Source organism: Cucurbita moschata, unplaced genomic scaffold (assembly GCF_002738365.1).
Source record: "Cucurbita moschata cultivar Rifu unplaced genomic scaffold, Cmos_1.0 Cmo_Scf00004, whole genome shotgun sequence".
NCBI classification, from domain to species: Eukaryota; Viridiplantae; Streptophyta; class Magnoliopsida; order Cucurbitales; family Cucurbitaceae; genus Cucurbita; species Cucurbita moschata.
The window spans coordinates 2,422,652-2,434,660 of record NW_019268520.1 but is presented as its reverse complement, the minus strand read 5'-3'; the positions used below and the strand labels follow the sequence as shown (position 1 = coordinate 2,434,660).

The following is a 12,009-nucleotide window of genomic DNA, read 5'->3' as shown; positions in this document are numbered from 1 at the left end:
TTATTATTATTCTCTGGCTGCTGCATTTTATCATTCCGCTTGTCCAAACCACACACAGCCACCCAGACCACATCGGCATCCACAAATTCATAAGCCCAAAAGAACTTTACCTTCTTTCTTCCACAGCCCTTTCTGTAAATCTTCCATTTCTTTCACATTTCCCTAGATGGCGGGGAACCCGATCCGTTTCGGCATCGTCGGCTGCGCCGAGATTGCCAGAAAAGTAGCCAGAGCCATAAATTCAGCACCCAACTCCACCGTCTCCGCCGTTGCCAGCCGATCACTTGACAAGGCCTTGAACTTCGCCGCCGTCAATGGCTTGCCGGATACTGTCAAGGTGTACGGAGGATACGATCAGATTCTCGACGACCCTTGTGTGGATGCCGTGTACATGCCACTGCCGACCAGTCTTCACCAGCGGTGGGCAATTTTGGCTGCTGAGAAGAAGAAGCATATTCTCTTGGAGAAACCCACGGCGCTGGACGTTGAAGAGCTTGATAAGATTCTTGATGCCTGTGAGTCGAACGGTGTCCAGTTCATGGATGGATCTATGTGGCTGCATCACCCTAGAACTGCCAAAATGAAGGAGATTATCTCTGATACTAAGCTTTTTGGCCATGTTAACTATGTAAGATCTTTTCCCAACTTCAGTATCTTAAAAGGGGTTTTAATTAAACTTTAGATTTTGGTTCTAATAAGTAACACTGTTGATATGGCACATTGGTCCTGAAATCAAGTTAACTCGTCATTTTTAAGTTCAGTAAGTGTGTCAACCAAATTCAGTCCAATAGTTAATGGCAGGAACATAAACTAAATTAGATAGTTTAGAACCTGGAAAGGCTCATGCCCACCGCTGGTGAAGACTGGTCGGCAGTGGCATGTACACGGCATCCACACAAGGGTCGTCGAGAATCTGATCGTATCCTCCGTACACCTTGAATTAGATAGTTTAGAACCTGGAAAGGCTCAAGCCCACCACCGGCCGATATTGTGATCTTTGTATTTTTCCTCCAAGTTTATTTTTAAAATGAGTATGTTTTCGGTTGTCCTCTCTCAGCTTTCCCTCTGCTAGGAGATATGGTCCTCTTTGGGAACATAGATATGGTCCACTTTCGGCGTGCGTTCCCTTTTGGCTTCCCCTCAATGTTTTTAAGATGTGTCTGCTAGGAAAAGATTTTCATACCCTCGTAAAGAATGCTTCGTTATCGGACGTGGGATCTCACCTAAAAAATTAACAACCACATTTAGGTTAGGTAGAAGTAGAACCATTCATGTAATTCAACACATTTTTTAACCAGAAAAACCTCTAAATGCTGCAAGTGATGAGTATTGTTTCTTTTTGCAATTCCAAGATTCACAGCACATCAACAACATCAGGAACAAAACAATTTCTTGAGGAAAATATAAGAGTGAAACCGGACCTGGATGCCTTGGGTGCATTGGGAGACTTGGCCTGGTACTGCATAGGAGCCCTTTTGTGGGCGAAGGACTACAAATTGCCAACACAAGTCCATGCGCTACCAGATGTTACCAAGAATTCAGCAGGTGTTATCTTGTCCTGCACAGCCTCCCTTCAATGGGGTAAATCATCAAACGAAACATTTGCAACAATTCATTGCTCTTTCCTATCTCATACCTCCATGGACATAGCCATATCTGGTGCCTGTGGATCGCTGAACGTTTACGACTTCATCATCCCTTACCAAGAGACTTCAGCATCATTTGAGTTCACCTCAGGAGCAAAGTTTGCAGAACTCCATATTGGATGGAACACAAGACCTGAAGAAGTTGAGGTGGTTAATGAGCTACCACAAGAGGCTCTGATGGTTGCAGAGTTCGCCAGGCTTGTAGGGGCCATAAAAACAACAGGGTCTCGTCCTGATAGCAAGTGGCCACAGATAAGCAGGAAGACACAGCTAGTGATGGATGCTGTAAAAAAATCCATTGATAGTGATTGTAAACCAGTGTATTTGTAGTTCTATTTTTGACAATCAACAAGCTTATTGTATAAACAACATCTACATAAACGCTAATGTTATCAAGGAAAGGTCTTTGGGTGAAATGGATATATCTACCTCGGAAAGATCTGTGCTAATGTCTGCACCTTGTATGCTGGCCCTTCAGTCTAACTGAAACTCAGAAGCTTTAGTTCTTCTAGTAACTGTAGAGGCTAAGATGCTCCAACATCGATTCTGATCTGTCTGAAAAAGAAAAAAAAAAAAGGAAAGAAAGATCTGTCAAAAGATCAAAGGTTATCAGATATAATATTGAACTCAATCCTTCATCCATATTGTGATCACAGGGCTCAAGATGCTATATTATGAACATGCTGAAAATTTAAAGACGTCGTTCTAATTGTAGGTATGGTTGTGCTGCTGAGATGCCCAATTCAAGCACGCTCATTGATGAATCCTAATTTTTTGTTCCTGAAATGAATTGGGGTAAATGAAAATGAAACAACAATTCACTGTTGATCATTCTTGTTTATGTTATTACTCCCCTGTTTCCTCTGGAAGATCATAATCAAAATCTTCAATTTCTTCAGATAATTCAATGTCAATCCACGAAGACCAATTCAGATAACTCCTGGATGGTTCATAAACTTCTTTTGAGTGGTTTAGCAAAGTGACCATGTGATCTTCTCGTTTCCTTGACGTTTGAGCCACTTGTTGTATTTGAATACCAAGAGAATTCAAGGAATAAAAAATGTTATATGAATTTTTCTCAGAGCAGCCCGCAAATAGATGCCTATAAGCACTTTCCCGGAAAGAAACGGACAAAGTCAATTTGTTCTTAGCATTCTCAATTCGCCTCACCCCCTTTCGATCATCGAAACCCTCCATGGAAAATTGAGCAACACTGTAATGCTTAAAAGGATCCATGGTAGAGTCCGAGGACGAAGAAGACGAAAACCAGCCCCACAAATCGCACTTAAACCGAACACGCTCCATTGAACCCTACAGCCTTCTAACAAATTCAAACAAATGAAAATTTGAAACGACCATAACTTGAAATTTCCGAACCCAATAAAACTCAGTTCTATTCTTACAGAAGAACAATCAACATGCCCTAAAAGTCATTAACCGATCAAACGCCCAAAAAAGGAAATAATGCAGAAGCGGATAATTTAACGAAAAACGAGATCAAACGATTCCACTGAAAAGAAGTGGTGAAAAACATGTAGTGAGTGCTTCAGTGTAAAACGAACTGAGCATGTGTGAAAAAGATGATAACCTGAGTTGTTCCGATTCCAGACTCTGAAAGTTATTGTTCTGTGGCTTGAAGGAGACGGTGGCGGAGAATTTGAACTGGCGGTCAAGGAATCAAAAAAGAGGCGCGAACCTTTGCGCGTTAAACGTTTTTTTTTTCCTTCTTTTTTTTTTTCCTTTTCTAAATTAATGAAAAATCTTCTAAAATTCAATAAATTCTCTTAAATTTTCAAAAAAAAACGTTTTTTTTTTTTTTTAAAAAAATTATCCTTCTTTAATATTCTTTTCAATTATGTAACCGTGACTATAAAGGACATCTAATCGCCGCTAGACCATCGTAATGGGGCGCCCTCCCCCTTAGTTTCCATCACTCTTTTCTGTCCGCCACACCAATCGAGTATAGCACGAGTGATCGATCCGAGGTGGTGATCTCCATTCTTGTCTTGCATGCAGTACTCATACTGGAAACATTAGATAAATCGAAATATTTTTAAAAATACATTTGTTGTTATATTAATACTTCTTAAATAAAAATTTGGATGATAATTTTGTCTTTACATTTTGATTATATATATAGGTTTTATTGTCGATATATCTTTTACTAATAATGAAAAGATAATTGTATTTCGAAAATATTGATTATTGTTTTACAAGGTAGTACGCTTAAAGTATAAAACAACCAATCGAGGTTGATTTATTTAGTTTCACTTATTTTTATCATATGCATGTTGTGTTAAATAAAAAAAATTATCTAATAAAATTAAACATCGTATTTAATTAGTAAACGATGTTAATTAACAAATAACAAAGACTAGAAAATTTATTGACAAACTAAACCATGTTAAAAATATATTGTTATGTTTGTTTCTTTGCAATTCCCTTTATTAGGGTCTTAACCTATCTTAAAAAAAATCTAAAGATGCTATCATCGATTAATCTAAATTGTTTAAGTACGGTTATACTAAAAATAATTGTGCGGGAATGTAGCCAGAATCTCATATTTACAGGAGAAAAAATAGATTATGATTATATAAGCGAGAGACAAATATCTTTGTTAATATAAGACATTTTGAATGAAACTCAAAGAAAGATCACGCTGAATTTATGGATAGATAATATGTGGAATGTCCATTTGTCCTAAATAAAAGTGGTATTAGAGTTATGTTTGTAAGTTTATCATATTATTGGAGTGTTTAGCATCAGACAAAGAGTGGATCTCCAAAAGACGAGGATGTAGGGTAGTAGTAAAAGGAGTTGAGTGAGACAGGTGTATAGACATAGATTCAACTCTCTAAATCTTGATTAGGACTGAAAGAATCCCAAAAAGATGAGGCATAACAAAGAAATTCTTTCGAAATAGAATAGAAAAAATAAATAAAATAAATAAAAAAATTGAAAAACGCGCGAAGGTACTTCCACTAAATCTCGATTATGGGCGATATGTTTGGGCAGCGTTGCGGAAAAGTAATTGGGTTTGTGAAGCAAGGGCCACCGATCGGATGAGATTCATCGATCAGGTCGCGTTTCTAACTTATTTTCGTCTTTTTTCATGAATTTCCTCCACACCCAAATCAATGTTTCCCTTAATCTTGTGTTTCTTTTATCATCATCGATCAACCCATAAGGGAAAGATAAAGATTTGTTGTAACCCGCTATTCGATTTCGAAAGAAAAGGGGAAAAAATTGCAGAAAGATGAGATTGAAGATTAATAACCTTGTTTTCTTCTTGTTTGTGCGTAGAAATGAATAATACTCACGCGGCAACGAGCTCGGCAAGTAGAATGCAGCATGGAGATTCTGATTCTGATTCGTCCACTCCGCCCAAGAAATCGAAGATACCAAAATGTCATATATCTACTTTTGTTCTAGTTTTCGTTTGTTCTGTTCTTGTTAGTTTTTATAACCATCGTTAAGAATTATTCTGTTCTGTCCTTTTGGGTTTTTGTATACGATCACTTCCTCTCTGTGCGACCTATAATTTTGTACTTCATTGTTTTTTGGGCATTGTTTGTAAAGTTTAAGAGAAGCACTTCTGTGGAGCAAATCTTTTGGTTTGTGCTTCTGGGTCTGAAATGTTTGTGCCTCTTTTGCATTTTAATCGGTTTAAATGCGTTCCTTCTAGCATTCTTATGCTTCATTCTCATGTTAAGGAGTCCTGCAATTTTTCTTTAGGTTTTGTTTTGTTTTCTTTTTTATATATTGATTGTTAATGGCTGTTTGATTTTTCGTATGCAATCTCTTCCATTCTATGCCTAAATCTTTTTGAAGTTTACTTCTTAACACGTGTTATCGTACTGAATCGTTATTTGGGTATTGTTTGTATAATTCATCTGAAGAAAACGTATGTAGTTGTGCTTCTGGGTCCGTCAGAATTCATGTTTGTGCGTCGTTGCGATCTAATCGTTTTAAATGCAATTCCTTCTAGCCATTCGTATGCTTCATTCTCATGTCATGGAGTTATGTATTTCTGCTATCTATCATTGAAGTAAGGTCGATTCTATTGGCAATGTTATGACCATTTGGTTCATGCTCATACTTTATTGTTAATTGAACTGCAGATTCTAGATTTACACAGCAAGAGCTTCCTGCTTGCAAACCAATTCTAACACCAGGATGGGTATTCCTAAAAGAGATTTGAAGTTGTTTTCTGATTTGGTCGCTGTCGTAGCATTATGCACTCTTTTTATTGGTGTCACTATTTGATTTCAGGTTATAACATCCTTCGTTGCTGTTGGCATTATCTTTATCCCGATAGGCATTGCTTCGTTATTTGCATCAGAACAAGTACCTTCTCATCTGCCACATCCTTGCAAATATGTTACATTCAATTGTTATCTATTAATTTAGTTTTGAACTACTAATTGCTTAACTTGAGCCATATGCTTTACATAATACTCAGGTTGTTGAAATTGTGGACCAATACGATCATGATTGCCTTCCTTCTGAGTATCGCGGTGATCCTCTTACGTTTATTAAAGACAGTACAACTAATAAAACCTGTAGCAGGAGGTTGATTGTAAGTACAGATTCTAATGTCTTTGTTAAGAAGAAGATTGGATTTGGGTTCCTTTTTCTCTCAATTTTCTTGTCTTAAAGAGTTCTTCCAACTGAATGCTTTTCAGGTTCCTAAACCAATGAAAGGTCCAGTCTACATCTATTACCAGCTTGATAACTTTTATCAGAATCACCGACGGTATGTGGAAATCGACCAAAAAACTTAGTAGTCTTGACCATGCAAACATAAGGGTACCGTTTATTTCATGATTTGTGAGTTCTATTAAACTGTGTAAAACTGGCCTTCCTTGTATGATTGAAATATTGAGTGTTAGTTTTGCGGAGAAGAAGAAATAAAGAATCTGTTGCATAGCTTATTATTTAGAACTGAAGGACGTGCTGTACGATCTATGAAACAGACCATGTTCAAGTAAGGTCATGTAACTTATTAAAGTAAAGAAGAACGTGATTTAGTTTGTAAAGTAAAGATCTGAAGTATGGAAATCGTGTTACGTGTTAACTGATACAAGCCTACCTACTTGTTCAAGTGTACTTCAAGTCTTGACAACATTTCTGGTTCTCGCTCCTCATATTGATATATTTTTCTGTTGCATTTGCATCAGTTATGTAAAAAGCAGAAGTGATAAGCAATTACGAAGCAGTGCAGCTGAAGCAGATACAAAAACATGTGCACCAGAAGCAACCATTGGGAAAGGGGCTCCAATCGTACCTTGTGGCCTCATCGCATGGAGTTTGTTCAATGATACGTATGGTTTTTCTATGAAGAACAAGGCACTACATATCAGCAAGGACATAGCCTGGAAAAGCGACCGAGAAAAGAAATTTGGATCTGATGTCTATCCTAAAAACTTCCAGAGTGGGAGTTTGATTGGTGGTGCAAAACTAAATGAGAGCATACCTGTGAGTATGCTTAATTTGCATTCTATACCGCCTTTTCTCTTTAATGGATAAATATACTTACCTTTCTGTGTGTAACAGCTGAGCCAGCAAGAGGATCTTATTGTTTGGATGCGAACAGCTGCACTGCCCACCTTCAGGAAACTATATGGGAAGATAGAAGCAGACTTTGAAGCTAATGATATAATAACAGTGGTGATAGAAAACAACTATAATACATATAGCTTCGGTGGTAAAAAGAAGCTGGTCCTTTCAACCTCAAGTTGGATCGGTGGGAAGAACGATTTTCTAGGCATAGCTTATCTTAGTGTTGGAGGACTCTGCTTGTTTTTAGCGATATCCTTCATACTCCTTTACGTCATCAAGCCAAGGTGAGATACATTTCTCTTCTAAACTTGCAACTGCTCCCTGTTCTTTAGATTTAAATTCGTATCTTCATGAAACAGGGCTTCCATTTCTTAATGTTAATCAACAACTTGCTAGTTGCAAATATTTCTGTTTCTTTTTCATTTCTATTAGTAGTTGTGCTGGAAGTTTGCATGTCTTTGCACCTTTTGTTGGGATAAAGATGAGATATTTAATTCACTAATATAGGATTTGGAAGAAGTTGTATGCTTTGATTTTGATGGAACGGAGTATCGGAATGGGGTCTCTTCAACCTAATAATGGAAAAAGTTTTCAATCCAAAAGAACAAGACCAAGCTCACAATTACAATAAGGTTTAGTGGTCAATGCCCACAAAAAAACATCGAACCTAGCTGCCTCCCAAACCTCTTCATCTGAAGCTCTCTAAAGATTCTATTGTTCCTCTCAAGTCAAATGTCCCATAAAATTACAAAAAAAAACTAGCATGCCACAACACTTTGCTCCTCTCTAAGAGGAGAATTCATAAGTTCCTCCTCGATTATAGATCTACCATCTCTATTTTGAGCTCCACAAACACCGAATGATCTCGTCCGCTCCAAAGATATTGAGCAAATTGACAATCTCGCAGCATATGATCAAGGTCTTTCTTATGCTGCCTGCAGAGAATGCACCATTGCAACACGTAGGAAGAATACCCTTGAACATGATCCATGACATCAACTCTCCCATGTAAAACTACCATGCAAAAAAGTTTAACTTTCTTTGAATTTTAACCTCCCAGAATGAGGAGAAATTAAAGAGAAAAAGGACTCGCCACTTTAATCGTCCTCTATCAGACCAAAAACGATGGAAGCCTAAGGAGATTGAAGAAGTTGGGTCTGAAGAAGGCAAAACCGAAGCGCCATGGGATGCAACCAAACATACAACAGGGACTTGTCACCCTCACAACAATCCTCCTTCACGTTTGTTGTTTGCATCTCTTGGCTAGAAATTCTTTAGGATACCTAGGTCATAATGGGTTCATGTGGATACAAAAGTCCATGAACAAAAGTGGAAGCGTTGTAGAAATTCCTTTTATGTGTTGAATGATGATTTAAGAGTAATAATACAGTCCCAATGAGGATAGGCTTACAGGGATGGAAGGATTTCGTTAACCTTCCTGAGGAATTCTTCTCAAGCTCCTATTTTAGGAAAATGTCTATTGTGGAGCTAAACGGTAGTAGTTGAACTTTGCTGATATTGTCAAGGATATTTGCCCTTCTAGAAAGTCCAAGGAAAAGCGGTATTGTTTTCTTGAAACTATAGTGAACGGTTTACCCATCGGTGGTGCAATTCAACTCGCATTTGATTTCTCGAGACTTTGTGTATACAATACTGAAGCCAATTAGCAGGGTGGACTGTAGATATCTAGAAGATAATAGCTAGTCTGGTATTTCCAAGAAGTCTATTAAATATGGATAGTTAAAAACTAATGAATTAGTCCAGGCCTATATGGGCTGGTAGAATATTCAAGTAAAATTTTTCCTTTTGCTGTGGTTTTGATGATCATCAACATGATGATTTTGGTGCATATAGTGTCAAAGATAAAGTAGATCGTCGATATCTCGGAAACTCTTTGATTTCTTCCCTCGATAAGATTTCGTTATTTTCTCTGTTCTTAGTTGATCCCCATGGAAGTTTTATATAATTTGTGACAAATACAAGTTAAGATTCCTGTAAAGGAAAATCTGAGACGTTTTTGATTTAGCTTGAAATGCTTGATAATATTTCATCAGTTGAATTAGAAGTTCTTGAACATTCAACAATAACTTGATTAATGTTATGCAGGCCTCTCGGTGATCCATCCTATTTGTCGTGGAACAGAAATGCAGCAGGGCAGGTAAACTAACCATGTCTGCACCAAACTCTCTTGTAAATGCTCTCTGCTTTGCTGCGGTTCTTGTTCAATGCTTAAAGTCATAGAATGAAGGAGGGGAGGGGGTGGAAGGGTTTCGAAAACTGCCCGTAAAATACTGCTTTACTTTTCTGGTAGCTTGGACTTTGGTTTATGTTCTTGGACCATGTCTTGTTTACAAAAATTCCCAGATGAAATGAATGTTTGTATAAAGCTTCAATGTGAAGATGGGAAACCAAAGTTTATGATCCTTTATATACATTTCAATATCACTTCCAACCTATAATTTGAATTTGGTTTAAAGTTTAGATTATAAACAAGCCATTTCGAACAAAGTTTCAACCCACAATCGTTTGATTTAGAGTTCGATCTTAAAATAAACTAATATCTATCGTTCTTCTTGTTTAAAAAGTCGTTCAAATTTTTTTTTTTCAGTTCAACATGTTGGGTAGAGGAATTTGAACCTCTCTAACTTTTGATTGAGCGTATATACTTTAAAGACAATGACACCATGTCATTGTAAAAAAGGAAATAAATCATGATAGATCTCAATTGGTAACTCTTTTAATAAAAGCATAAGATTCATTTAACAAAAGATCGAACCACCAGTCACCTCAATGATTACAAGTTTAGATTTGAGTTTAAAATGATTTTGAAAGTAAAAGTTCTCCGAGTAAAGTACCTTTCGAAAGTAAGCTTTTTTCCATAAGCACTTTTTCAAAAAGCATTCTTCACTACTTCAAAGCTATACTACAGTTTTGCTACTCGGCTCCTTACAGTTCCAGTCGCTCGTTGTAATAGCTTGTTTCTCGAATGGCTTGCACCCTAGGTGGTGTGGGGCTCAGTAATCGCCCTATATTTCCGAGCGCACGCATAAAGTATACCAAAATTACATAAGAGCCCAACTATGTATGAAGTAAAAACAAAGGTCAAACGAAATGGACAAAATGGCAGAGCACTTGCATTACTATAAGGTAAGGGGATGATTATGGCAGAAGAAGGACTAGAAAGCAAGAAAATGCTTGTAAAGGAGCTCCCTTAAGCAAGGAAAATGACTTATAGCAAGCAAAGACTTATAATAAGTACTTGAAATGGGAAAGCTAAGCTGTGTTTGATTGAAACTTGCACTTACTGTACACAGAAAAAGCAGAAATAGTGATGATCCCTCGTCATATAAGCCTCTTAGAGTTTAAGTGTGAGATCAGGGGTCGAGTTTTCTACGTCTTGTATCGATGTCTTCTCTACTGAGCTTATGCTTGAAAGATCGGTCAATCTGAAACTTGGTTGAGTTAGTTCACGAGTGTTTCTAGTTTCTACCATTGGACGAAAACTACCCGGCCACATAACATCTGCTTCATCATCCTCCAAGAAAATCGGCATGCCTATATATCCCGGTTCCGGTTCGAATCTAGCACTGCTCCTGATATCAATAGGCATCATTGGTGCAGTCATTCCATGGAGTAGTGAAGAGTGTGCTTTGATCCCCAAGGACTTGAATGATGAACCTTTCAATGGTAAAGAAGCTAGACTAGCATATCTTTCAGCTAGAATGCCCATACGCATCGCCCGTTTCGCCATTGTTCGCTCGCGCTTATGTGCATTCTGGTGACCACCAAGAGCTTGTGAACTAAAGAACTTGCGCTGACAGTAGTTGCAAGAAAACACCCTTGGGACAGCCGTTGGTTCATTACTACTCTGATCACTTGTGCTTGATAATGAAAATCGTGTCGAATCGGGACGTGTTCCGATATCTTCAACGATGTTAAAGTTGAGAGTCAAGTCGAGGCAAACCGACTCGAATCCTGGTTGAGCAGAAGGGGAAGGAGAAGGAGGAGTCCTCGACCCGCAATGGATAGAACCAACTTGACTACTAATATCAGAATCATTTGCCAAACAAGAAGGCTCCTTTTGAAGATCAAGAAATGGTTTCATAACTCAGTGGCGTTGGTTCTACACAAGCCCAAACTGCAGAATGTTGAACAGAGGAGAAGATTGAATGAAGGCAAATAAGAGAGGTGGGAAGTGGGGAAGAAGAGAGAGAGAGATGGTGGGTTAATTATTGATGTTGTTTAATTATGGGAAATGGATAAAGGAATATTAAAGATCCTTGTTGAGAATCACATTTGGAGTCAAGATCAAGGGGCTGATTTGTTTAGGAAATCAGAGTCTCTGACTTCTTTTACCTTAAAAACTCGTGTCTTATCTAGTTGAGTACGAAAAAAATTTGAAACGAAAAACGTTACTAAACACAAATAGTTATCAAACGCTTCTGTTCCTCAAGAATCAAAAAGCTCATACTTGATCAATCTCAAGAAGGTTTTTCACGTGACAAAAAGCTCATACTTGATCAATCTCAAGAGGTAACGACCGGCTAGTTGTACCCATCTAAAATAAAACCATATATGTATAGCAAAAGTAGATTTATTAATCGAGAGGTAAGAAAAAGACATGTCTACGAGCTGAGTAACAGCTCAAGCCTACTACAATGGGCTTTCCCCAAAGTTTTTAAAATGTGTCTGTTAGGGTGAGGTTTCCACACTCTTATAAAAAATGTTTCGTTCTCCTCCTCAACCTATGTGAGATTTCACAAGATGGGACTCATTCATTTTCTATAGTTTAACTCGGTCG

The 12,009-nt window shown here is 37.7% G+C and overlaps 3 protein-coding genes across 3 annotated transcripts; 2 read left to right on the top strand and 1 right to left on the bottom strand.

Moving 5' to 3' along the window:
• Nucleotides 1-4: 4 nt before the first annotated feature.
• Nucleotides 5-2,083, top strand: LOC111442125 (uncharacterized oxidoreductase At4g09670-like). The gene is made up of 2 exons (XM_023079404.1): nt 5-628; nt 1,353-2,083. The coding sequence occupies exons 1-2, from the start codon at nt 167-169 to the stop codon at nt 1,974-1,976; spliced, it is 1,086 nt and encodes a 361-aa protein (XP_022935172.1). The 5' UTR covers nt 5-166; the 3' UTR covers nt 1,977-2,083.
• A 2,513-nt stretch (nt 2,084-4,596) lies between these two features.
• LOC111442126 (putative ALA-interacting subunit 4) lies at nt 4,597-9,669 on the top strand. The gene is made up of 9 exons (XM_023079405.1): nt 4,597-4,726; nt 4,950-5,054; nt 5,768-5,826; nt 5,919-5,993; nt 6,109-6,225; nt 6,332-6,402; nt 6,827-7,124; nt 7,203-7,492; nt 9,315-9,669. The coding sequence occupies exons 2-9, from the start codon at nt 4,952-4,954 to the stop codon at nt 9,373-9,375; spliced, it is 1,074 nt and encodes a 357-aa protein (XP_022935173.1). The 5' UTR covers nt 4,597-4,726; nt 4,950-4,951; the 3' UTR covers nt 9,376-9,669.
• A 513-nt stretch (nt 9,670-10,182) lies between these two features.
• LOC111442208 (zinc finger protein 4-like) lies at nt 10,183-11,426 on the bottom strand. Its single transcript, XM_023079501.1, has 2 exons — nt 10,514-11,426; nt 10,183-10,234 (listed from the first exon to the last, which is right to left on the bottom strand). Exon 1 carries the CDS (start codon nt 11,311-11,313, stop codon nt 10,564-10,566), a length of 750 nt encoding a protein of 249 aa, XP_022935269.1. The 5' UTR covers nt 11,314-11,426; the 3' UTR covers nt 10,183-10,234; nt 10,514-10,563.
• Between the last annotated feature and the right edge of the window lie 583 nt (nt 11,427-12,009).

What these genes read in the sequence shown, in the direction of transcription:
- LOC111442125 (XM_023079404.1), top strand. Translation starts at nt 167, where the DNA reads ATGGCGGGGAACCCGATCCGTTTCGGCATCGTCGGCTGCGCCGAGATT. An exon ending in TTTTTGGCCATGTTAACTAT is followed by an intron (nt 629 to 1,352) that starts GTAAGATCTTTT and finishes TGCAATTCCAAG; the next exon opens with ATTCACAGCACATCAACAAC.
- LOC111442126 (XM_023079405.1), top strand. Translation starts at nt 4,952, where the DNA reads ATGAATAATACTCACGCGGCAACGAGCTCGGCAAGTAGAATGCAGCAT. An exon ending in TTTTATCAGAATCACCGACG is followed by an intron (nt 6,403 to 6,826) that starts GTATGTGGAAAT and finishes CATTTGCATCAG; the next exon opens with TTATGTAAAAAGCAGAAGTG. An exon ending in CTTTACGTCATCAAGCCAAG is followed by an intron (nt 7,493 to 9,314) that starts GTGAGATACATT and finishes AATGTTATGCAG; the next exon opens with GCCTCTCGGTGATCCATCCT.
- LOC111442208 (XM_023079501.1), bottom strand. Translation starts at nt 11,313, where the DNA reads ATGAAACCATTTCTTGATCTTCAAAAGGAGCCTTCTTGTTTGGCAAAT.